Source organism: Acartia tonsa, chromosome 9, assembly GCF_053477335.1.
Source record: "Acartia tonsa isolate MP-2025a chromosome 9, ASM5347733v1, whole genome shotgun sequence".
In the NCBI taxonomy this organism is placed as follows: domain Eukaryota; kingdom Metazoa; phylum Arthropoda; class Copepoda; order Calanoida; family Acartiidae; genus Acartia; species Acartia tonsa.
Window position 1 is genome coordinate 21,511,142 of NC_137268.1, and position 26,803 is coordinate 21,537,944.

Genomic DNA, 26,803 nt, shown 5'->3' on the forward strand with positions numbered 1-26,803 from the left:
TATGGAAAAAATTGTAAATATAATTAAAAATTAAAAAAATTTTTTTGTTGTCTATGGTTGCAATGCAAAATTGGAAGGATGTAAATATAGGAATCCCAAATGTTTGGTTTGTAGGGTGTACCTACAAAACAAATTTAAAATCTTGCATTATTAATAGCAAAGCTACTCCTCACCTTTAATAGATATTAATCGATAAAAATTTAAGAGACAATAAAGTTTCTATTAAATTAATCTTTTGACAATTTCAGACATTTTCATAAAAATCGCAGTTTGATTTGATATTGATAATTCAAAATTTAGTTCTCCATTTTTTTTTGTTTTTGATGGCTCTTGTCTATCTAGTTTACAAATCCTATTTCATCCACCCACAAATTAAATTCATAACAAAAAATGGCAATGCATTAAAATTCCCAACTTATCAGTAAAGTGACATATTGAATTGAAAATTAAAAGGCTTCCTTATATGCCTATCAGAATGATTTTTAATTTAACTCGAAAAGCACTCTAAATGTTTAAAATTAAAATATGTTTATCTAAACTTATTGAAGGGTAAAACACTAATCTAGTACATGTTTAAAACTATTTTGCATTCTTTCATTTTGATTTAACTTGAACAAAGAGGTCTTTAATGAGGAATGCTTGTACAAAAATAAACTATTATTGAGCACTTTTAAATTCGTGAGGTACATTTTATTTAGCATACAGGCAGTCTACTAGCTAAAAAAAGAGTCTTTTGCATAAATATAGAGGAACAATTTAGTATAACTTAGGTGAATTTAACTTAACTTTAATCATATTGTTCTAAAGTTAAAATTCCTGCAAGGCATTGTATATCATATCCGCAGGTACTGAGTTGCTACGCTGGACTCCATCCATCTCTGTAACAATATTATCAAAAACAGGCTCGTAGATATCAACCTGCATGGTCAGATTTGGTGTAGAAGCAACTCCATGCGACGAAGGCGACGTTTGGTGATTGTTGAAATGATTGACGCCGCCATATTGCAACAGATGATCACTGCTGCTGGCACATTGCTGGGAAGAAATCAGCTGATTGGTGTGGTGATTTACTTGGCGTATTTCTTGATGATTATTAAATTGGTTGTAGTTGTTGATGGTTTGATGATTGCTGCATTGGATGCTTATGCTGCCATCAGTGGTATTACTGACAAATTGATTTACATTCTCAAGTTGAACATACTGCTGTTGCTCTTGATAAATTTGATGTTCATTCTGTACATAAAAGTTTTCTTCTTGATAGAAAGTTTCAGGGCTTTGCTGATAGGAAATAGTTTGATAGGTTACATTGCTGTCGCTAGGTGAAATTGGGGATTGTTGATCAACATACGTCCCTGAATCAGGCCAGGTTGTTGTACTTAGGAGTTCCATGAGGTTACCTTCTGCGGGCGGTGCTGATTCCAGCTTATTTAACGAATATATGTCTTGGTTACTGTTTGAGTAACTAGGAGATTGATATTCAACATTGTGAAGACTTGATTGGTGACTTTGGTATTGAGAATCAAAGCTTTCAAATGATGGAGGATCATTTGGAATTGAAAATGGAGAATTTGAGGAGTCAGATTTTGTTTCACTGAAAGACATTCGATTGGATACAACATTCTGTTTGCTGACATAAGTAGGATTGTTATTTCGGGATACATTAAAGTTGTTTCTTCCTGCTGTTTGCTTAATTGCTTCTTGATATGATGGAGGAGGTGGAACTGAAGAAAGTTGTTCTGAACTTCGGCAAGATTGTAGTGATGACCTGGCAAGCTGTTCTGAACTCTTACACGTTTTCAGGGATGATTTTTCTTGAACTGAGCTTTTAGGTTGGTCTGTTCTTCTGCGTGATCTTGTGGTTGAATAAGTTGGAGAAGAAGGCATGGTTGATGCTATTGTTGATGAGATTCTTTTAAATGATGATGATTCTTTTACAGACTTTGCTTCATCTGATGTACCTGGTTCTGCATTAAGCAATGGGGCAAGAATTTGAGTAAGTTCAGAGATCTTTGTATCAGATGGGGTGGGTGTTTGTTGAGCCTGACAGGCCAGCTGTAGGCTGTGAAAGTCAAACCTGTAGGCGTATCTCTTTCCAGGTATCTTGGTCAGGATGTTCTTGTCATAATAATACCTGAGTGCTCTGCTCAGCTTGTCATAGTTCATGTTTCCCTTGTTTTTTCTGATACCCCATTTTTTGGCAACCTCCTCGGGGTCAACCATCTTGAATTCTCCTTTCTCTCCTTCCCATCTATAAAGATAAGTCTATATATATGAAATAGATCGATAGATATGTAAATGAAAGAAAGGAAGCTTTTTAAAGTATCTAAAAAAATCATCCATGTGACGTCATAAAAATGAGATATTATCCATCGCTTTTTTTGGGGTTTTCTTTCCCACTTCTTCTCTCATTCATCATTTTTATAACGTCACATGGCTGATTTTTCAGATACAATGTAAAGTTTCGAAAGAAAGTAAGATGTAAGGATAAATAGAAAGAGTTACTTCATCTTATTTAGGTATTTTTCTGAATATTATGTAATATTATGTAAATTAGGATTTTTTAACTTGTTTAAAATTTAGAGGAATCGCACAAAAAATTGAGATAGATAATTTACCTGATATACTCTCCATGTTCTTCATGGCAGTTCAGCAGTTCCAAGAGGAACTGCCACAGCTGGATATGGCCGCTGCTGCCTCCAGAACTACCGTTTCCAGATCCTTCAGGCAGAAAATTGCGGTAATCCAGGTCTGAGCCTAAAATTCATTAAAATTAAGGTCTGTTTGGTTAAATAGTGTTTCAGTTAAGTAAAACTACATCGAAATAGGATAACTTTTGAAATAAAAAAGCATTAATCTATTTCAAGAACAATGTAAAAAAGGAAAGGGGTTCTTATGACAGTCAGCCCGTCAATTTTTACAATGTTATTTGAAGACACTTGTTAATTGTCACACTTTCCATTATACCAACAAATGGTATAACTATAAAGAAGCTTCACTTATCAGTTTATATGAAAGATAATTAAGAGGAAAATAAACCCAATTTTGTAGAATCAATTGACATATTTGTTGGTTAACCTTAGCTCAACCCCATTCTGGCGTAACTGCTCTAATTATTATCATTTACTTTGTCTGGCAATTTTAATTGCTTCTCAGCTGCAATTATGATTATACTGTTCACTTACACTTTGGAAAAAATCTGCTTTATTTTTATTCAGTCTTCAAATATCTTAATTTTTTTCTTCCTTCTTCTATCTTATCTACCTTCCTTACCTCCCCTCTCTTTATTCATTGGTATTAAATGGTTATCATATTAAAGCATAATATGTTTAATAGATTAAGGAATGTTTAATGGACAATAAAGAAAATTAGTGTCTTAAACCCCAAAAATTATATGTGATCAAATATTTCTAATAAATTCTACATATACAAATAAACAGTAAACTTAAAAATGATTCATTTCATGGTTTACTATCTAACAAGGAAAATTATGTCCAATTCGAATGATAGAATCTTAAAGAGACTTACGAACCTCGCAAAACAAAGTTTTGTAGTAGATGAGCTACTTAATATCTACACATATCTATCTATAGGGGAGGCAAGCAAGTTTCAATAACATGGTTTGAAAAGTAAGGAATGATAATTTCTGCCTGTTAGGCCTGTTAATGCCTAACTACTACTTATACATTTAGACTTTGTTTGGGAAAAGTAGATTTGTTTTACTTGGAGTTTCTTTAATGATAACAATTTTAATTTTTTCATTTAACTAAATCTTTTAAAATGTATCTACATTCTACCTATATCGTTCTAATAAAGTATTTACTTATACAACTACTTATATACTAATTCCTTCATATATCTAAACTAGTTAATGCGATCCCAGCCTCTAGGGGAGGGAATATATTCAAAAAATAGCCCAAAACAGTCCCAAGACTTGTGTTAAGCATCCTTCAAAAGCACAAATAATTAAGATCAGTATTCTATGGGATCTTAAGCTTTAGACAAAAAAAAACGTTACTACTTTATATTATACCTTTCTGTCTATCTATCTATTTCAGCTACACCGTATGCACACTGGATGCAGACATAAGACAGAAGTCATAACATCATAACAGTAATTAGTATTTCAATTGCATTCCTCTGACCAATTATTATCAGTGACCACGTTATCCCTGTATCTACCTATCTATTCATCTATCTATCCACGATGATTAGGTTGAAATTAAGGCGGGAAATATCAATTGCATTGACGCTAATCTAACTGAGAACCTAAATTTTTACCCATTCAAATTTAATTAAATCATAATGAATGATATTCAATTTATTGAATTGAATAAATATATAACCATTAAGTGTTGCAATTTAATCAAACCTTATGAAAACCTTAAATATGAAAACAAAATAGCCTAAAACAACCACAAGACCTATGTTAAGCTTTTCTAAATCAGATAACCCAATCAGTTCAGTAGTTATAGATCTTATGCTTCAGACAAAAAAAACCTATTATCTTATTTATAGGATAAAGATTAAAGAATTATATATTGACGATTGTTAAGGTTTTAAAGAATAGTGTTTAAAGATTTTATGATTCAAATATATATGTATATCTGTAGAAATTTAAGTTAACAGTCTGTTAAAAGTTTACACTTCTTATTGTGGGAAAGATATTTTAATATTAGGCCTCTCATTCATATGTATGTATTTAATGTTTAACTGAAAAATATTCAGGGTTGAAGGTGTAAATAATAAGATGTAGCTGTACAGTAAGATCTCTTAAACGTCTGTATTGATTTTTTCGGAAAGATTTAACTTCTTAATCCCCCTTAATTATATCAAAATAAAACAAAAAAGTGAGGCATCGGTTTAACTCTAGAGGCTTGAAACCAATTTCAATAAACTTACTGATCGCTTTACTCATGTAGATAATTCATAGATACAAATATATAAATAGATGGATATAGAGAAGGAATGTGGCTAATAATTGCCCTAGGGATGGGGGCAATTAGAACTTATCTTCTCAAATGAATAAATTATCACAAATGTATCAATACCAGGGGTGGGCATAGATAATCTGTAAATTATTTATAAATTTATGCAATTTCAATGGTGGTACACAAAATAACCCCCTTTGTAGATTAAAATTGGTGATTGAAACGTTTAAACATTCAACTAAATGAACTAACCAATCAAAATTAAATATTTAAAGTCCCCAAAGTTGTTAAGCCAACAAATAAGAAAACGTTATTAAAAAACTTTGGGGACTAGTGTGATAAAACAGCCCATTGTCTCCTCTCTCTCTCTAGGTTCAACCAGTAAAAAAGTGTTTAAAACAAAAAAATTTGTTAATTCAAAAAAATTTATCTCTTTTTAGAGATAAATTCAAAATAGAATAACTATTCCTGCTTCTAAATAAATGAATTTGCCTTCATAAAAATAGGGCACGCAATAATTTAATTATTAGAAGATAATTTTAATTCATCTGGAATAATTTGAATATGAATTAGTTATAATTGGTCATCCAAGTAAATTCATAGGGTTTATTTTATTTCTTTTTTTAACAGCGCAGGTTCTTACAGATTTATTGACAACTCCCACAGAAGAATATTAAATTTTGAAGATTTATATTGTTTATTAAACATTACTAGATTTAATTGTACTTATTAAGATTTAATAATAATATGCTAATACTATATATCTGAGATCATAGATATAAATAACCTAAATTAAAATAAATGAATGCGAAATTTGAGACAAAATTGGCTAATTTTATTGCAAACTAATTTCGCACAAAATTAGCAAATCTTACAAATTTAGTTCACACCTAGAAAATCTGTCTTTAAATTGAAATAATCGGAACTTCTTAGGATAAACAATGAATGAAAAGATTATATGCAGTTGCGCCCCTAGCCTCTAAGGATTTAAATAATCAGAGGGGGAAGGTATCTGGAAGGGGGGGGGGGCATCCCAAGAATTAAATTTATAATAGAAAACATTAAACCTTTGTGAAACTTCCTTAAAAAGAAAACTCAATCGGTACATTAGTTAGTTATAATGCAACTTACATTAATAACACTAATTTAAAATAAAAAAAGATTATTTTACTTCTTTTTCAATTACTCGATTACTATATTGTGTCTCCAAATATTGAGTCATACCTTGTTCTAAAGTAAATTATGCAAGAAATTGAAAATAGTTTTATTGAGACAAAATTTTGTCCGCGGCGTCTACATATTGTAATGTGACAGGTTTTAGCGTTGGCGCCAAACAAAAAAATAACTTTTTACAAATTTGTGTCATTGTACAAAAAAAATTTCGCATTTGTCAAAAGATGGGTGGCCAAAACGAATTAATGAATGAAAGAAAATTAACTAAAAAGACACAAATATTAAACATATTTCTTTATTATATAGAATTTAAAATATAACAAAGTTTGACTCCTTACTATATTATTTATACTTTTTGAGGGTTGGGGTAAAGTGGTGTTTAACTTCCTTCAAACATTAAAACCCCTCATTTATCCCCGTCAAAATTATGAAATTAATTAGATTAACCCCATAAATCCTTTAAAACACCTAATTTTACCCATCTCAAAATAAAAAGCTTGGACGTCTCTGGTTTAAAATTTTTAAATCTTATGAATGAAAGAAAACAATTTGACAAATTGTTTAGATAGAAACAAAAAATTGTCCTGACCCTTTCAATTCAGAATGTGTAAAAAAATGCTTTTGTATATTTCCTGGAAAAAGGACAACGTTCCTTGGGAAATGCTGACCTAAGGAAAACTCGAGGAAAAATGTATTTTAGAAAATATTTAAATTGTTGCAGTAGTATTTTTATCAGGGTTAGGTAATATTAGAGTATTTTTAGTAAGCATACCTAAAAATATCTTTCTTGTTAATTTAATTTTACATAAACTATAATTCCTTAAATTATAAGTCAACTTGATTTTTAATTCAATTTTTTCAGAATTCGCCCGTCAATCCGCGAATAAGGATTTATTTATAACCTGTTCAAATCGTCTTATCGGTTTAAAACTTGATATAAAGATTCATGTCAGAAAGAGAGAATAAGTAAGAAGTGAAGCTACCCTATTCTATTCTATTATATAAAGTAGTAAGGCTTTTTTGTTTGAAGATTAAGATCTCAATTACCACTGAACCAATTGGGTAAGCTTCACATAGGTCCTGTGATGGTGTTAGGCTATTTTGGTTTAGATTTTAAGCTAGTTTTTAGCCCCACTGTGTCACTTCGAATACAAAGACTCTAGATGCTAGAGGTATATCCGCCAGTAGTAAATATATCAATATTATCTTTATATCAATCTATCAACTCAATATCACGCCAACTATCTATCTATCTAATTTATCTACCCAGAATCACACTATCTATCTATCTACCTGGTGAAGTAGGAGATGTTACTGAAACACTTGATGGTGACATACTAACTTTCTAATATCTATCTATCTACACAGAATCATACTATCTATCTATCTATTTACCTGGTGAAGTAGGAGATGTAACTGAGGCACTTGATGGTGACATAACTCCAGATATACTTGCAGCTGACGATAAAGGGGAACAGGGACCTAATAAATAATTCATTTATATAGAGATATTATGGATTGCTCTGATCACAAATTTAATTACAAATATTTGTAGGCTTATAGCTTTAATTAAGGAAGTCCAGAAAATCTTTGATTTATAATCTGTTTATATTACATTATATTGTGATGTCTTTGATAATTAGGAATGTTACTCTAGTAAAAAATGTGACCATTATTAAAACTAAATACATTATTGTTGTAATTATTAGAAAATTGATGAAAAATTGGAGGTAGGATAGTTTTTTTTTTGTAAAAAAGTTTACCTGCTAGAGTGTCTCTAGGAGATAATACTGAGCAACTTGTTGATCTTGGAGATAGTATTGAATTAGAAGTCACTGATCTTGGCGAATCAAGACAAGACAGGGGCGAGGGGCTACCCCCTTCATCTCCCCCCCTGTAGGTTGAGGGTGTTGATGGACCGGGGGAGTATGAGGGGCATGTAGTGCTCCTGCCCCCAAGGGTGGTGGGGTGAGGGTAGGGCGAGGTTGACTTCAGGAAAGAAGAATATAGAGGTTCCACTGTTTGGCCTCTAAAATTAAGAAAAAAAATGAAAAACTAAAATGATGATGACAATTATATGTATAGTAAAAACAAAATACAATAAAAATAAAAAATAAACATCAAAAAAACCGGTATTACTAAGGTATAAAAACTATATCTAAGACAAAATTTCAGCTGTATATCTTGAAAAGTAGCCAATAAAAAAAAGTTAATGTTTATTGAAAGATCATAATTCAAGATATAAGAGATTCTTTAACAACCCTCACCTGATATAAGAAAGGTGGGTATGAAGTTTGGTTCCAGCCATTTCTCCTACCCGACTAATAAATTCTGACCTAAAAGAATGTTTGAAATTAAACCCAATGAAAAAAATAATATGCATGCCTTTTTTAATATAATGTACCTACTAAGAGTAGATATAAATATTTTTTTAATATTAGATAAAAGTACAGTTTATTATTGATTTTGTATTATTTTTAGATATAACAAACTTGTATGAAACTTAAGCCCAAGGTTTGCTTTAAAAAGTGTTTATCATCTACAAACAAGATGCCGCTAATTTTTGGTAAAATTGGCGGCATTTAAAAACAAAAATTTTATGATAGATTGAAAAGAATTTTAGGAAAATTGTCTTAATTCTTTTTTTAATTATATTTTCAAAACATACACAATGGTTAAAGTACCATCAAGAATAATATTATCCGAATAAAACAATCTCTACAAAAAAACAAAAAAAATCCACATTAAACAAATTATCTTTTTAAAAATTTTAAATTATGCAATAATATTTTTATACAACAGAAATAGAACATTTTATTATAGAAAAAATAGCACAATTGTGGTTTAAAGGATTATTTTTTTGAAAACTTGAAAATTGGAAACAAACTATTTTTTTTATACAAGTGCAAAGTCTATTTCAAAATTTTTAATTTATCTATCCAACATTACCTACCTGGATAAACTGCAGAGTTTCTGGCCGTCCGCAGGCAACTGATCAGAGTGGACAAAACCAGTTTCAAGCTTTCTTTCTGCCCAACTTAACCAACTTGTTATATTCTCAGAGGTCCAGTCAAACGGGTCTAAAATTAATTTACAAAATTAAAAAAAAAAGATTTATAAGATCAACTGTAGTTTGATAAAACTTTTATGTTCACTGCAGTTTGTTTAATTGTTGAAGATTTTTAGTAGCGAAGCTAATATTACGCAATAAGTCTGTCCGTCCGTTAGTCATTCCGTAACGCTCTGGTGGAAATGTCAGTTCTAAGGCATATGTGCATCAATTCTATACATTTTTATTCGTCTGTCTGTCGGTCAATCTTCGAAAGAAATAAACCTTATATCATAAAGGTTTCGTGGTTTTCTTCGATTTTTTTTGCATATTCTCTCTCTTTATATTTTTTGTGAAAACTGAACATATATTCTACAGCTCACTTTGTCCGTTTGTCCTATCCCTGATAATCTGGGTACCTGCAGGTACTACTGTAGGAGGAGATCTACTTCCATCACCATCTTTTCTTGAAGTTTCTAAAAAAAACAAAAAAATTAATTAAAATAGGCTATTAACCAACAATATCAACTCTAAAACAGCATATTAGAGCAAAATTTTCCTATTAATTCAATCAGTTTTTTTTTATAGAATTTTTGGGCTATATTTAGGGGCTACCAAACATTCTAAAAAAACTTCTTTTTTATTTCAATTTAAAGTAAAAGACTCATGCATTTTTAAATCACTTTTATACTATAGAAACTATATACAGGCAATGGTTTCTTAAAAAATTACCGTTTTCTTGATTTAAATCAGGTAGATTTACTGGTGACACAACTGAAGTTTTTCTTCTTTCCCGCCGCCGTTTTAATCTTTCTGATCTTGATTCTAAATAAATATTTTTTTAATAAGAAAAAATATATTTCAAAGTAGGACATTTATTTAAAAGGTACTAGCGGTTGCGCTCATAGCATTTAGGGGATCTGTATTCGAATGGGTAGAAAATAACTTAAAATCTACTTTAACAGGTAGAACAAGAACAACAAGCTAGCGACACCAAAAAAAATTGAGTAATATTTAGCAGATATTATAAAATCCTCAAGAGTAAAACTAAAATATGAATAAATTCTTACATAACTATTTCAGGAATCATCATGGCAACAGAAAAATTAATATGACGTTTCTAATATGCCAAAATTAACGATAAAAAACAATTCTTTGGGAACGGACGGACATACCGATCCCAATTATAGAAAAGTTTCGTTTTTAGCAATAATATATTCTTTAAACTTGTCTTAAATTACTAATTATTAATACAATCTTAACTTCTTAAGCCATATTTTAAAAAAAACATAGTCAAACGAATACAAAATGAGTCAAATATAAGCTAAGCAAATGAAAGGGAAAATGTATGACTGTACTTTTGCTTGAATATTCTTGTGAACTTTTCTATTAGTCATTCAATCTCAGACAACACTTTTCAACAGTTTTCCTTCTTTATCCTTTTTTACTAAAAATTATTTTTTTTATAAATGTTAACTTTATGCAAAAAAATTAATGGTTATTCGAGGAATATGTCAAAGAATACAAATGTTAGTCATAAGGATAATCTGCAAATATATAATAACTTTGACAATCAAATATCATGAAATATTAGTGAGTCATTTCTGTCATAAGTTTGTTTCGACACTTTAACAAGATATAAAATACTTTTACATTTATATAATTATTGTGCACACCAGTAACAAGTACTTGATGTTTGATTATTAAATTAGAATCAAAGTTAATTAAATCCTCTGAGGACAAATGAAATAATAAAGTCCATGGCAAATATAATTAAAATTGCAATTGCATACTTTTTAGTAATACATTCAAAATAAATTTTATAAGAAAGTAACTTTAAATCTCAATTACAACAAATTTGCCCACAACTTGTAAAACAAGGTTATTGGAAAAGAATTTAATGTGTGTAAAATATTTTGCCGAAATTAATGTCAAAATTTAGATGAAAAAAATGGGATGTTAAAATTAGGCACAAAAGATTTTTTTATGAAGTAACATTTATTGACATAACAGTGTATTCTTTTGAAAACTATTATTTGAAAATATTTTTATTAAGTTATTAGTTTAAAATTACCTGTTAAAGATTTTTCAGAAGTTTTTTTCTGCGATTCCATTTCACATAATTTTCTTTTTCTGCCACACAGATTTGACAAAACAAATTCTGTATCAAAACTTTCATCTGATTCAAATTCACTAGTTGTATCTTCTTCAGTATTATAATCAGGAAATTTTATACTGTTCAAAATATTTCTTTTTAAATCATATTCAAGATTTAAAGAGTCATCACTATCAAACAACAAATCTAATGTTTCTTCTATGATATCATTATTTTCATAATCAAAAAGTTCAAAATGTTTGCTATTTGTATTTAAAATGTGATGTTTTATGTCCGTAGTTAGTTGTACTACTGAAGCCATGACAAATGTAACTATTAGACTCCGGCTAAAATAAAAATGACTCATGTTGATAAAACTCATGAAAACTTCATAGCTTCTCTATCTATATACTTCTCTCTCTCTCTTTTAGTATCTCTTCCCACTTCTCTTTAAATATATCATCTTATATAAGTAACCCACCCTCCTTATATCTCCGCTACCTATTTGTGTTAATTTGAAAGATATATATTGACCCTTTCCCTTTTATATTGACCCCCCCTCCCTCTCCCCCCCCCTTTGGTTGATGTGTTCCAATTCATAGGTTTAAATAGTTTACTTGTATATTAAGTGTGCCTTTTTCATTCTCTATCATTCTCTCTTTCTTTCTCCCTCTCTCTTTCTTTTTATCTACATATCTCACTCTCTCTCTCTCTCGCTCTCTCTGTGTTGAATGTATATGTGTAGAGCGTGTGAAATAAGATGTTGAGCGCTTAATGACAATCTCTCTTCTCCGGATTCTCTCTATCTCTCTTTCTCTCTATTTCTTCCTCTCTCTCTCTTTCTCTCTCACTCTCTCTCTCTCTCTCTCTCTCTCTCTCTCTCTCTCTCTCTTTCTCTCTCTTTCTCTCTCTCTCTATCTCTCTTTCTCTCTCTCTCTCTCTCTCTCTCTATTTCTCTTTCTCTCTCTCTCTCTCTCTCTCTCTTTCTCTCTCTCTCTCTCTCTCTCTCTCTCTCTCTCTCTCTCTCTCTCTCTCTCTCTCTCTCTCACACTATTTCTTTCTCTCTCATTTATCTCACTCTTCCTCCCTTTGAAATGTTTTGTGATGATTTTAAATTTCTGAGTTTAATAATTAGTTGATGAATTGTTACACAATAAAGCATGTTGGTCAATCAAGATTTTAGTAACCCCTTAAGTAAGTAATTTATTGAGCTTCATGTTAGAATTGTCCTATTGGTTTCAAACTTTGCTTGACCATTTCTTTAACAGTTAGGTACGATTTAGGAAGCGAAGCAAGTCTATGATCTTCATCTGATTTTTGGAATACTGATTCCTAGGACAACAAAGTACAATGATATAAGCGAAGGATCTCTATATTCAAGTCCTAAATATGTAAATATGTTCTAAAAACATTATCCTGGATTTAAGCAATTTTTCAACAAATTTAATTACAATTTTGTTTAGACATATACATTTACATCAAGCTTATTTAGTTCTGACACTCTATAAGTGTTAATGTTTATTTGATCTATTGTTTTAGAGATTCGCTTTTATGAATGTTGTCATTCTTGTTCGTTATTTTCTGTAAAGTTTTAAAATTAGAGAAAATAACCACAAGTTGCAAATTTTCTAAGAATTTAGAATTAATATGTGTTGAAAAAATAAAGAAATTAGAAAATAACTAAACCATATATAGTTTTATTAATTTCAGTGCATTTTCAAAACTATACAAATGTACAAATTTAACGACGTAATTAATGATTTTTTAGAGGGGGTGGAGAACTGATCGGTGTTTACTGCATTTATGGTTTTGAAGGTAAACTTTTTATAGGAGGAAAAGACTAAAGATCTTTAAAAAATTGTGGATTCCTAAGACATGTCATAATTAGGTTTTTTTTATATAAATATTGATATATAAAAATGATGAAGCTAGTCTATTTATAATTAGGAGGCTTTTTATGTTATTATAGTGTCAAAAGCTATTAACAATGAAATAACCAAAGCAACTTATTTAACCTCTTTCACTAAAGGAATGTCAAAAAATGGGGGAAACAGAAGCTTAAAAAATGAATGGCCTATGAATGAATGAGTATCAGTAATTAGTCTTAACTTTTTGTTCATTTTTTAAAAGCAATTTCTTGTTGATAACCATTATTATACAAAAAAAACCGTTTTAGTTCTCATAGGTCGCGCGAAGGTTTATAGGTATTTTAGGGGAGGGCACAACCACCCTAATAAGAAAAAATCATCCCCTCCAATTCTTTGCTTTTTAAGATTAAAATTAAGGCGAAGGGTCGGTCTTTCACTTTCCTTCAAGTGCCCCTAGAGGCCTCTAGGGGGCATAGCTGCTAGTGATATTATTCAAAGTAGTATGGGGTTCAAGGCCGATACCTACTGAACTGAATGAGTTCTTTAGCTCAAAAAAAGTTCATAAAGGGGTTTAGACCTTGTATCTAACTTTTAGACTGTTTTTTGGCTATTTTACTGCCCTTCTTTCTGTAGATGCTGGCAAGCAACCGCTAGTATTTCCTAATTTAGAAGGCCAAGCATCTCTATAAGTCTTATGGTATGTTGGTCGTACAGCACCATTAATAAGCTGGAAAAAAAGTATACAAATTTCAAAAATATTAAATATAAGCAGTAAATATAATCCGTTATTTTATTAAAAGGCTAGTCTGTTTAAAAGCATGTTTCAATTGTGTTTATGTTTAAAAGTTACAAAACTAAATCTAGAGTACAATAAACTAGTGTATCATATTGGTCATCCAATGAATATATAGATTTAGTCGTGTGAGTGTGGGTAGCTCATGGATAATGTATACCAAACTTTAATCATAAAATTGTGTCCAATAAAATCTCATAAATGACTTAACAGATCGGTTTGTCATTTTAAAAAGCTATTTGTTATTGTTTTAGGGAAGAATATAGGCATGCCAATTGAGATCTTAAATATAACTGAACCAATTTATCTACGATTTTTAGGGAAACATTATTAAGAAATATGACCCAGAAAAAAATTGATATTGTAAAATATATATTTATTTTGAAGGGTTTTTAGTAATAAAATACAATAAGACTTTTTATAGCGTGGCTTCGAAACCCATTAATACTAATGAAAAATCAGGTATAGCATCATAGCACAGACAATTTTCCAAGAGTAATAAAAAAATCATAAAATTAAAAAAGGTTTTGTTAGCCCGGGTCATCGGCCTCTTGGGGCTTACAAAACTGGTTTTATTCTTATAATTTTTTACTTTAATATCCACGGAAAGTTGCATTTAATACGATGCGATAAATAACTATTATTATTTAAGTTTTGCTTTTTTTATACATACTATGACCCATTCCTGAAAAGTAGGCCTTTCTCATAATGAATCCTACTTCCGATGTAATCTTTAAAGGAAACTTGTGAACACATTTATTCAGAAAATTTCTCACAAGGGTTGAAGATCTTTGTGTCTGTTGTTTTTCAAACATGGACTTTTATTATATAAATTGATTATAAAAAAACTTAAAAGGTCCTTTTATTATTAATGTCGTTTTCTACCATGTAGTATTGTATCATGTATTATTATCAAAAGACTTAATTTTAAAACTAAATTATGATTGAGCTTTTTATTGGTGATTTTTTTATATACATATGTAGTAAAATATAAAAAATAAGCACGCACTTAATAATAAAATAGATATTTCAAAGAGAGCGAGAAAAATATATCCAATTTATATTCCCTTTTTAAATAAACAGAGACAACTAATCAGTATAAATATTTTAAGAAAGCATATCCCTGCCCTTATTTATGTTGAGAAAAGATTGGTCTAGTGGCTCATTCAGAGGTCATCAATGAATGAAAAAAGACATAGGTTAATAAAAATAGAAAAATGATAATTTGAAAACTAACAAATTCGAATTAATTCTAAATGAATTAGAACCAAGAAATATTTTTAAAAATGGTTCGAATAGGAGGGTAGATTTTTTTGCTTTAGGAATGTGTCCTGATGAGTTTAACCATAGAAAAAATATAAACCAAATTGAAAACCAATCCTTATTGTAATTTCTATCGACAGATAAATGGACATCCTTCTACTTTATTTAATAAGAATTTTAATAATAAATTATAGAAACTTATTTTGGAATAATTGAAGAAAGGTGTCTGCCATAATAATTGCTATTTTAAGATCAAAATTGAAAAAATCATATTAAGGCATTAATAATAGTACCTAGTGTACATTCTATGTAGGCATCTTTGGTTTTATTCTATGGAACTCATTCTAAAAAATGAATGGAAGGGCGTTCTGGTAATCTAATATATAATATGTGAGTAATTGAGTTCATACAAAGAAGAATGGGCTCTAAAGCAAGATTTTTTTTTTATAATTAGTGTAACATATAAGGTCTAAATTACCATGTGATAAAACAAGGATGGCAACTTTCCATAAATAGCGAATCACAGACAAAATCATGGATCAACAAACTGAAATAAAGAGACGATGTTCATTAGTCAATAGAATTAGGAAAAGAAAGAGAAAGAACATACAATATAAATAAAGAGACGAGAAAAAGTGGCTTAAAAGATTAGCCGTGTGACGTCATAAAAGGGAGAGATGAGAGGAGAAGTGGGAAAGGAAACCCTTGAAAAAGAGATGGATCTAGTGACGTCACACGGCGTATTTTTTCAGCCACTTTGTCGAGTCTAATAAATAAATGTAAATTATATACTAGATGCTCATTTATGCATAGAAAATCATCAAAGTAAATTTCTGCCTTTTATCCTAAATAGGAGATGAGGAAATGTTTCGCTTGCACATACCGAAAAAAGTTCAGATGCCAATTCTTTTCCAAGTTAATACGTGAAATTATGAATGATTAACGTGGGTGAAAGATGTCATTTTCAAGACATTACACCTTTTGTTAGCATTTTCTTTTGGGAGGGTGGTGGTACCCTCCCCCAAAAATAGCTATAAACCTTACCAGGTCCTACAATGAAGCTATAACAATGTAGAAGAGAACCAGAACGGTTAGCGGGAACCAGAAACACACGAATAAATCCCGTTACTTTTATATACGGATTTTTTTAGTCCATCGTAGTCCTGTCCAGCCGTAATGAAAGACTGTATGATCAAAAGACATACTGTACAATAAGCTATCCCAATCCCTCGGTAGCGTAGCTACGCTATAATCTACTTTGTATGTTCGTCCGTCCGTCATTCAGTCCGCCAGGCAGCCAGCCCATAAATCTACGGAAAAAACAATTAGACAGCTGATATTTTCAGCTCTATAGCTCACTTTATTCGTTTGTCCTGTCCATTCCATGATTATTGTCATCCCTGTTTAATTTTATCTATCTTTCTTAAAAGACAAATAATGAATGCTCGCGTATAGAGGAAAGATGAATCATATATTCTTGGAGTTTTCCCATACAAAAAATAGGGATGTCATAGATTAGGTATGATAGAAAAAAAGATCATAGCAACAAAAATGCGAGTGTACAAGATCTCGTAAACGGCTAGATCGATCATTCCTCAATTTTTAATGTTTGAAAATTTATGTTGGAACGAAGACAATAACAAACTTACTTGTTCTGAGCTTATCAAAAACTATTGTTTGAATTGATTTCAATTAAATACTATCAAACAAAATGTAATTTCTTACTAAGCTGTAAAAAATAATATTTTTATGTCGACTTGTTATCCAGCTAATTCCTGAAAATTAGAATTGTTCTGATTTTTTTCAAAATAAAATTTTTTTGGCATAACTCAACTTTGATGAAACATTAATTACTCATTAGTTTTGTTAGAAATTGTAACTGCTAAAAAATTTGACTTTCTTTTCTGATATTTAGAATTATCAAACATTTTTTTGTTTAAGTTGAGGGAGTCAAAAAATCCGAGAAACCCTAGTATTCATCGTGTCTTTTGTGGGCTAAGAATTGGGCCATTAAAAAATTTGATGCAGCGATGGTGGTTTTCGAGAAGAGCGCAAATATTCTGTTGTATTTTGTGTGTCTTGTTAACAACTTTTAGTTTGATAAATGTTTTTAATTTTTAGAAATTAAAAATTCGCCAAGCAAATCCCTGTGCACATCACAATAACAAAATATAATAAAAACGGCGGATAACGATCAAACAGATGCTTTTTCGTTCAGAATCACCAAAGTAAATGATGTATTAGATTTAATAAAGTGAATAGTAACAATCTACAAAGGTTCTAAAAAAACTTTATAGCATAATTTGAATAAAACACGATTCTAATACAAAGACTTGTTGAATCCTTTAATTCTTTAGTTTTTATTTTGTGTTTAGAAAGGTTTTAATATTCTATAATCACATTGTAAACTTGATTTACACAAGGGCTGTATTCATAGATTACAGATTTTACAATCCTTATAATAGAGTAGCAGGAACTGTGTGTGTCAATGGTCTAGCTAACCACTGAAATAATAAGGTTCTCCTTTAAAGGGTAGCTTCTTTTCTTTTTTAAAGTGCAATAGAAAGACTCTCCCGGCATCCTCAAGGCCTCTAGGGGCGTAGCCGCTAGTATTCTATAATTCAAACAAGGATGATGACATTCATAAATATGGACATTCTTACATTCTAATAAGTGAATATTGGGATAACTTGTTTAATCTTCCTAAATATCATTGATCCATACACCAAACGAACAGGATAATTTGTATAGTTTGAAATAAAATAGTATCCAAAGAAATTATAAATTAAAAGCAATATAAGTAACAGAAAAAAGTAAAATACATATCAATAACTAAATTTGATTTTGAGAAAAAATCATGAGGGTTAAAAATACTTTCATGGTAATTAGCTTATAAATCTAAAGGTAAATGGAATTTTAGTGTAATAAACAGTATTCATTTACCATTGCAAACGACTTGTCCTTTTTAAAGATTGCATACTATTAGAGTAAAATACTAGAGGGACAAAGGGTTAAATAATTATTATTATTAACCATCGCAGTGTCCTTGTAACCATTATCAAGTGGGTCATTGAAAATCAACCAATGGTGTCAATTATATTAACACAGAGCCAAGTAGCAGAAAATAATTTAGTAGCAGACGATAAAGGTCAATAAAAAAGGGAGAGAGGTAGTTATGCATCTATACTAGAGAAGGGGGGAGAAAATCTTTCTCAAGTCCATTGAACATCGAGAGGTTGTTTTTTTTCAAGTCCATTGAAGGCTTTCAAAAGTCCAATTTTCGAGAAAAATGGACTTGAAAAGTCCAATCTGAGCACAGTGAATACAACTATTTTTGTAGTTAATGAAGATTTTTGAAATGAGGTTGGGGGTTGGAGTGTATAGCTCCATTAAAGGCTTAATTATGAGATTATATTAAGAATCCATTCATTAATGAATATGATATGACATATCAAACATGCAAAAAATTTATAAAAATATGAATATTAAGCATTAGTGGGGGGATTTATGGGGAAATTATGAATGACTTATTTAAGGCAAACTTTAAATTGTAATGTTTTGATACTTGAAATTTACTTTATAATTAAAACCAGAGATCTTAAGATAAGACAATGGAAGATAAATTAATGTACATCCAAAATGAGGCAAAAGATTACAATTCAATAATAGTTATTTCTTTCATCGTATTATAAACCGCTTTCCGCGGATATAGAATGTACAACTATAAGATCAAAACCAGTTTTTTAGCCCCGAGGTGCCGAAGACACGGGCTAAAAAAACTGGTTTTAATCTTATGATTGTACATTTCTATATTCGTAGAAAGCTGGATATAATACGATGCTATACATAGTTTTTTCGTATGGATGAGAACCGGTTCCTATTCACCGGATTCGAATGAATACGAGAAAAGTACTTTAAATTTTTGAGACAACAAAAAAGAAAACGTGATTATAAAACTTTGGGTACCAGTGTCTTCTATATTCAAGTAGCTTGAGTTCTGTAATCTATGGGAAGCTTATTATTGGTCCTGGTTGACAAGCTCTGAATAAACCAACCTACTTTCTATATAATGTCCAAGAGAAAAACTAAAACAAATGCCAGCCTCCAAAAAGTTTAATATTTTGCTATTTTTTTCCTCTTTTAAATCTTATCAATTATGGCAGATGGCAAAGAAAACTAAAATTTTGTAAGAAACATTAAAGAGTGATGAAATATTATTTTATAATAAATGCGCACTTACTTTACAATTTACATATTATATATCAGGAATGGGTAATATTGAAATTCGATAAAAATATATTTTGTTCAGTTTTTTTTCTCTTCTTTCAATTGATGAAAACTCTACTTGTAAAACTCTGTGCGCGCCACTGGTTAATTATTAAAAAATCATATATTTTGACTTTTTTTCAGTGATAACGAATCCTTTAATCATTGAATATTCCCCTAATATTGTCCAACTCTGTTATCTAAAAAGACAGATTTGGAATTTTGAGATAAAATCAACCTTATTCGACGTTCACTCAAAGCCCAAAAATAATGGACTTAAAAGTGTATTAAACTGTATATAATACATTTGCGAATATATTGATACCATTAATTTGCCTCTTAGATAGAAAAAAGTATGTTTTTTTTTATATTTTTCTCTTGCTACAAATCAAATTTCAAATTTGAGTCACCAAAAATGCTAAACTAATTTTTGCTCTAGAAGAATCAATTTTTGGAGTTAGAAAGTGCTTAATACCTCATTTTAATTGCCTGGCATTGCTTTATAATATACAGGTAATGACTTGGTTTTTTATGGAACAGCTGACTAAAAAATCGAGGTTTTGTGATAAACCCACTTTTGTTGTTGCTCCATAAATGATATTTTTTTTCCCAATTTTTTTTGCTGTAAAGAAGCTTTATATATTCATATAACATCCACCTAAATTTGACTTTTGATACTTTATTTATAACATCACCAGAGGGAATTGAATTTTGGAAAAAAAATATCAATTTATATTTTACACTGCTATGCATTGTTCTTGTTCTTGTTTCTAAAAAAAATTTATATTATAAAAAAGAGAATTATTTAATGCTTCTATAGGTATGTTTATAATTTTTCTAGGCTAAATATAACTATAATTACACCATTTTAAAGTTAGACATCTTAACATATTAACACAATTATTGAATCGGTCTGTATTATTAGGCTGGCAACCCTTAAAACAGCTGCATTTCATTATCCTATTATATATAGTAATTATTATATGTATAAACACACTTAATTTTTTAACTTTTTATTGATGGAATACATATGTTTCTCTATAAAAATAGATCATCAGTTCCAATTAAGATGTATAAAATAAGAGTTAAAAAAAATATATATATGTCAATGCATTTTGAATCCTTTTAAAAGACTAAATAAGAAAGAAGTGTTAGGGTTATTAATTAATTTGGGGCAACCCCATAATTTTTAATCTTCCCCTTCCCCCCCCCCAAAAAAAAAAAAAAATATAAAAAGCTTTGACGTCCTTGCCTCTATTATATAAAGATTACCCCACAAAATGAACATGGGGATGCCCAAATTTAGATATTTCAATTCCCCCCCCCCTTCCCCCCAAATCAAAAAGCTTGGACGTCCTTGATTTAGTAATCTCATTTAAAACATACTGAAATCAATTTGTGTACAACAATTATCCTATTTAGTTTTTTAGAAGTGAAGCTACTCTATAATTCAAAATATTTGTCCGTCCATTGTCTGTCCATTCATCTGTATGTCTGTTCATTGGTATGTGTGTCTGTCTGAGACAGAAAGGGGAAAACGATATTTTCTCGACTTCTATAAAAGATAGAAGGCTGAAATTTTCATGGATTGAATATTCTCTCTCTCTATCAATACTCCATATTTTCATCAAGTTTCATTAGGATTTGCCAAAAAACTGGGGTGGGCTATATCGATTCCTACATTTCAAGTTTTCATGATTTTCTCTACTCCTATTCAAGTTAGATGGTTGAAATTCAGGGATTGAATACTTTGATATTTTGCATAATTTTATCAAGTTTTATTGAGATTTACTTATTGGGGTTCTACCTCAAACATAGGAGTCCCAAATGTCGGAGTGGACAAATGCAGGAGTCCCAAACATCGGAGTGGAAAAACATAAGAATGGGACAAACGTCAGAGTGGACAAACATCAAGGTGGACAAACGTTGGAGTGGAATACATTGGAGTGGACATTGCTTAAATAAAACCTAGGAGTGTCTACTATTTTAATAATATTACAAAAATAATATTGAAAAAAAAGTTTGGGACTCCTGTGTTTGTCCACTCCGATGTTTGTCCCAAAAATCCTGCGTTTGTCCACTCCAACGTTTGTCCCACTCCTGCGTTTGTTCCACTCTGACGTTTGGGACTCAAGCATTTGTCCCTCCAATGTTTTTCCACTCCTACATTTGGCATGGAACCGATTATTGGTTGGGGTGCTAGTTTGATTCCTAGATTTGTAAGTTTTAAGGATTTTCTTTACTCCTATTAAAAAAAATTTAAAAGGCTGGTTTTATACCCCCCATAATATATTACGGGGGGTGATTACCCCATCCCTAAAAAAAACTACTCTTTTACAAGCACCTCCCCCTGGATACTCCTGCACTCCCCCTTGTAGTGACTAGGCCAACTTTATGGTCTCTGGTTTCAGGAAGCCCATTCAATTATGAGAAGTTCACATTATAAGAGCACTCTTATAGCATCCTCTCTATTAGCATTACATGTGTAATGCATTATAGACAGACAGATAGATATTGTTAGGGAACCTACACTTTATAACACCTTGTTTTGCATGGTAAAAATTGTTCCAATAGTTCTTGATATTGATATTTTATTTAAAAATTACAATAACTTGAATATAATGATGTTTAAAAAATACTGAAATTATAGTTATATTTAGACTAGAAAAATGATTAACATACCTATAGAAGCATTAAATAATTCTCTTTTTAATTATAAAAATATTTTTTAGAAACAAGAACAAGAACAATGCATAGCAGTGTAAAATATAAATTGATATTTTTTTCAAAATTCCAAAACTATCCAGGGTCCTATAAGAAGCATCCATAAAACACAGAACTCAATAGGTACTGTAATGGTCGAAATCTTAAGCTGAAGACAAAAAAGATTACTACTTTATATAATAGGATAATGAAATGCAGCTGTTTTAAGAGTTGCCAGCTTAATGATACAGACCGATTCAATAATTGTGTTAATATGTTATGATGTCTAACTTTAAAATGGTGTAATTATAGTTATATTTAGCCTAGAAAAATTATAAACATACCTATAGAAGCGTTAAATAATTCTCTTTTTTATAATATAAATTTTTTTTAGAAACAAGAACAAGAACAATGCATAGCAGTGTAAAATATAAATTGATATTTTTTTTCCAAAATTCAATTCCCTCTGGTGATGTTATAAATAAAATATCAAAAGTCAAATTTAGGTGGATGTTATATGAATATATAAAGCTTCTTTACAGCCAAAAAAATTGGGAAAAAAATATCATTTATGGAGCAACAACAAAAGTGGGTTTATCACAAAACCTCGATTTTTTAGTCAGCTGTTCCATAAAAAACCAAGTCATTACCTGTATATTATAAAGCAATGCCAGGCAATTAAAATGAGGTATTAAGCACTTTCTAACTCCAAAAATTGATTCTTCTAGAGCAAAAATTAGTTTAGCATTTTTGGTGACTCAAATTTGAAATTTGATTTGTAGCAAGAGAAAAATATTAAAAAAACATACTTTTTTCTATCTAAGAGGCAAATTAATGGTATCAATATATTCGCAAATGTCTTATATACAGTTTAATACACTTTTAAGTCCATTATTTTTGGGCTTTGAGCGAACGTCGAATAAGGTTGATTTTATCTCATTTTACTTCAAATATGATTTATTCCCATAAAGATGGCATAATCAATTGTATTAAATCATTGTTTGGCCCTATTTTATAAGGCAATCATTTTTCCTTTTTAACTGCTTTATTTAGCAACCTCTGCTTTTTTACTTAAAAACTCAAAAACTACAATAAAATAATTTTTCTTTTTTACTAGAATGATATTTTTTAGGGAAACTTTAGGTATTTAGTTTTTAACAAGAATTAAAAAACAAGAATTTCTAGCGACGGCAGTGTTCTAAGGCAACAGTTGGCCGTGGCTTTCACAGCTGCAAACGGTTGGCGAAAAGAACTGCTGCTGATCTTTACAAAATTTTAATATGTTATGCAAATAGAAAAAATCTAAAACCATCCTTAAAGAGTAAAGAGATGTTTTTGTCCTTTGGACTAAAAACTATATTTAATGCAATAATATGCTTAGGTAAAAAGTATAAAAAAGGAAACATTAAATTGCTGAAATTGAAATAATATCGCACCAAAGACAAAAAAGTTCTTTGGTTAGCCTATTGCTTAGTGTTTCCTAACAGGACATAGGAATGTTCATTATACTAGTCCCCAAAGTTTTACTATAACGTTCTTATCTGTTGGCTTAACAACTTTGGGGAGTTATATTGAATTTTATTTGGTTGTTCATTAAGTTTTGTGTCCAAACGTTTTAACCACTATTTGTAATCTACAAAAGAGCTAATTTTTTGTAACATCATTGGGAATGTACATCAATTTATCAGCCATTGTCTTATCTCCTAATTTAAAACAGTATTTTTTAGTTATTCCTTTATTTCTGATTAAATAAGATTTTAATATAATTGTACCCAGGGAGTAAGGGAGGAGACAATGGATCGAATATTCAATTTTTAGGAGTCTCAGACTTTGAGTACTGGCTTCAAGGGAATGTGCAAGAATTTAGCAGGTTCTGACTGACTTTGGGTACTAGCGCATCAAATGCCGTTAACTCGCTTGTTAGTTTTGATTTTAGCAGACTAGTATCAATAAACTTAATTTGTTATGAGATGGCTGGTTTTAACAATTTTTTTCTTTAGAAAATATCATTTCATAAATAAAAACTTTATTGTGATATTTGTGTAATAAGCAATCTAAGATCCCTAATCTAACAACCTAAATTCAGGGTTATGGGGCTATGGGTTGACGGTTTCCAGGGAGATTTTCCTAGTAATTAATTACAGAATGGTTACATCAGTCTGATGTGCAGATAATCTAATTTTAAATGAATGCTTTTTTTCTTGGAACTTTTTTCTTATTTCATATTTTTCTAAATTTTAGTTAACACACCCTTTAAAATTAAACATTTTCTAGATAAATCTGGAATTCATTGTCTTTCAGCGAATTAATTGCCTATTGTCCCCTCTCTTACTCCCTGAATTGTACCCCATGCTGATATTTAGCTCTGTATTTCCTCAAAGAAACCCAAAGGGTGATACATAATTGTTTATTCCAAAAAAAAATATTTAATTTCGCCATGAACTGACCACTGTTTAGGACTTTTAAAATAAAACTTAGTATCATTGAATAAGTGTAACCATTGATTATTGGTAAGTAAGTAAGACTATAAGCAAGGTGATTCCTTAGATGGTGATGCATATAGGGATATAAAAGGAACGATTTGATGGTGATCCCCTATGATGATTGAAGCGTTTGGACACTCAACTTTATGAACCAACCAAACAAAATTCAAAAAAAAGTCCCCAAAGTTTCTAAGCCAACGAATAAGAAAACGTTATTTTAAAACTTTGAGAACAAGTGTAATAAACAGCCAAATGCCCCCTCCCTCACTAAAGACACATCTTACTAATACATTGCATTTATTTCAAGTATTTAATTCTTGTATACTAAAATTTGTAAAATATATTTGTAATTATGAAGCACCTTTTCTTAACAAAGAAAATATTTTGACATATATTTACACATTATTAGGTCACTCACTTCATCTCAATTTATTACATTTTAATCATTTTACCTTTTCTACAAAAATTTTCAATATTATGTTTTTTTTTCATTTAGAATAACAAAATTATCTGGATGCACTTGGGCGTTTAAAAGGCTTGATTAACGGTAGTACGTTACAAATTTATTACATATTAACGACGAACTAATTAGTGCAAAAATTGCCATAAGAAGTGCAACACGAAAAAGTAAGTTGTTTTTTAAAAATAGCACATTAAAGTAAAAGAATAGTGGGAGCATGACTGCAGTCCTGATTTTGTATTGGGTCTTTGCAATTAGCTGATAGCGTCGGATATACAAATACAGCTAAATTCCTACAAAAAAAACAATGATCAATTTGCTAAGAAAGGAAAAAGGTCTCTGTCACTTGAAGGAGTTGTCTTGATCAGAGTTATTTAATTGTGGTATTCAAAAGAAACTTAAAATTAATTGTAGGACATTAGTTTGAGGGAGGTCATAGGCGTCCAAGGGGGGGGTAATGGGGCGATTACCCTCCCCAAAATTTTTTTCATTTTACCCCCCCCCCCCATTCAAAATTTACCCCTACCCTGGGGGTGCCATAGGCACCCCCAACCATTTAGGAGGGGGTATTTACCCCCCCCAAACAATAAAAAATCTCTAATAAAAAAATTTTTTGCGCGCTTCGCGCGCATTTTTAATAGTATATATTTAATAAAATTTAAATTACCCCCCCCAAAAATTTTACCCCGGGGGTAAATTTTGGGGGGGGTAAACTAAATTTACCCCTGCCAACAGATTTCAGGGGGGGTAATTACCCCCCCCCCAAGCAAATTTTACCCCCGGGGTAAAAATTTTGGGGGGGGTAAAAAAATTTGCGGCGCGCTATTTTACCCCCCCCAAAAAAAATTTTACCCCCCCCAAAATAAAAAGCTTGCACGCCCCTGATGGAGGTGATATAGGATTGTAAAATATACTGGTACCCAAAGGTTTTTAACTGCGTCTCATTATTTGTTGACTCAAAAAATTTGTATATTAATTAAATATAAATGTTTGATTTAAACTTTTCAACCAATAATTATAAACCACAAAAGGGTTAATTTTATTGTCATTGGGTATGTACAGTACAACAATTTATCGCCTATTGTCCTAACCCTTACGATTTATGGTAAAAAGATAATAAGGAAAGAAAGCAAAAAATCTGGCGGGAGATGAAAAATTGAGAGTGAAAAAAAGGTGGATGACATGCTACATTTAATACTTGTATATAATTAACCCAAAAAGTACATAGAATGGATTACAATGGGGTTGGTTTTAAATTTAATTTCTACAACTTTATACAAAATTTTAAAAATCCATAGCTTAGTTTATCTAATTCTCTAGTTTGTCCGTTTGTCTTTTAATTTTTAATTTATGGACTTTAAAATTTTTTGTGCTTCATATGAAATGAGCAGCTTACTGAATTATTATTGATTTAGATGCGTAGCAACTCTATGAGTATCCGCTTCCCGTACTGACTCACTCCTTCCCCTAACAATGTTATTTACCGCTATTAGAGTAAATGCTACTAGTGTGCCCTTAGAGCCAAAGCTATTAGAGCATATTAGTATATGTTAAATAAAAACCCTATTTATTTTTTAAGTTAATCAAATTTTAATATTTCCTTTTATGTCGATAGTGACAGAATAAATTCATTATATCTATTTTCTTTGATTTCTTTTAAAAGTTTTGATAATTTTTTTACTCTTCAAATTTCGCAGAAGGGAGAGGACAATCAAAATTAAA

At 30.4% G+C, this 26,803-nt stretch overlaps 1 protein-coding gene across 1 annotated transcript; it reads right to left on the reverse strand.

Moving 5' to 3' along the window:
- Window positions 1-222: 222 nt before the first annotated feature.
- On the reverse strand, window positions 223-11,724 carry LOC145328493 (uncharacterized). The gene is made up of 9 exons (XM_080172202.1): window positions 11,225-11,724; window positions 9,883-9,975; window positions 9,570-9,626; window positions 9,055-9,181; window positions 8,369-8,437; window positions 7,865-8,130; window positions 7,497-7,583; window positions 2,616-2,754; window positions 223-2,248 (listed from the first exon to the last, which is right to left on the reverse strand). Exons 1-9 carry the CDS (start codon window positions 11,625-11,627, stop codon window positions 808-810), a joined length of 2,682 nt encoding a protein of 893 aa, XP_080028328.1. The 5' UTR covers window positions 11,628-11,724; the 3' UTR covers window positions 223-807.
- Window positions 11,725-26,803: the final 15,079 nt, after the last annotated feature.

Excerpts from the sequence above, each read along its gene's own strand:
- LOC145328493 (XM_080172202.1), bottom strand. The coding sequence starts at position 11,627 with ATGAGTTTTATCAACATGAGTCATTTTTATTTTAGCCGGAGTCTAATA. Across the intron at positions 9,976-11,224 it reads TTCTGAAAAATCTTTAACAG|AATCAAGATCAGAAAGATTA; the intron begins GTAATTTTAAAC and ends ATATTTATTTAG. Across the intron at positions 2,249-2,615 it reads GAACATGGAGAGTATATCAG|ATGGGAAGGAGAGAAAGGAG; the intron begins GTAAATTATCTA and ends TTATCTTTATAG.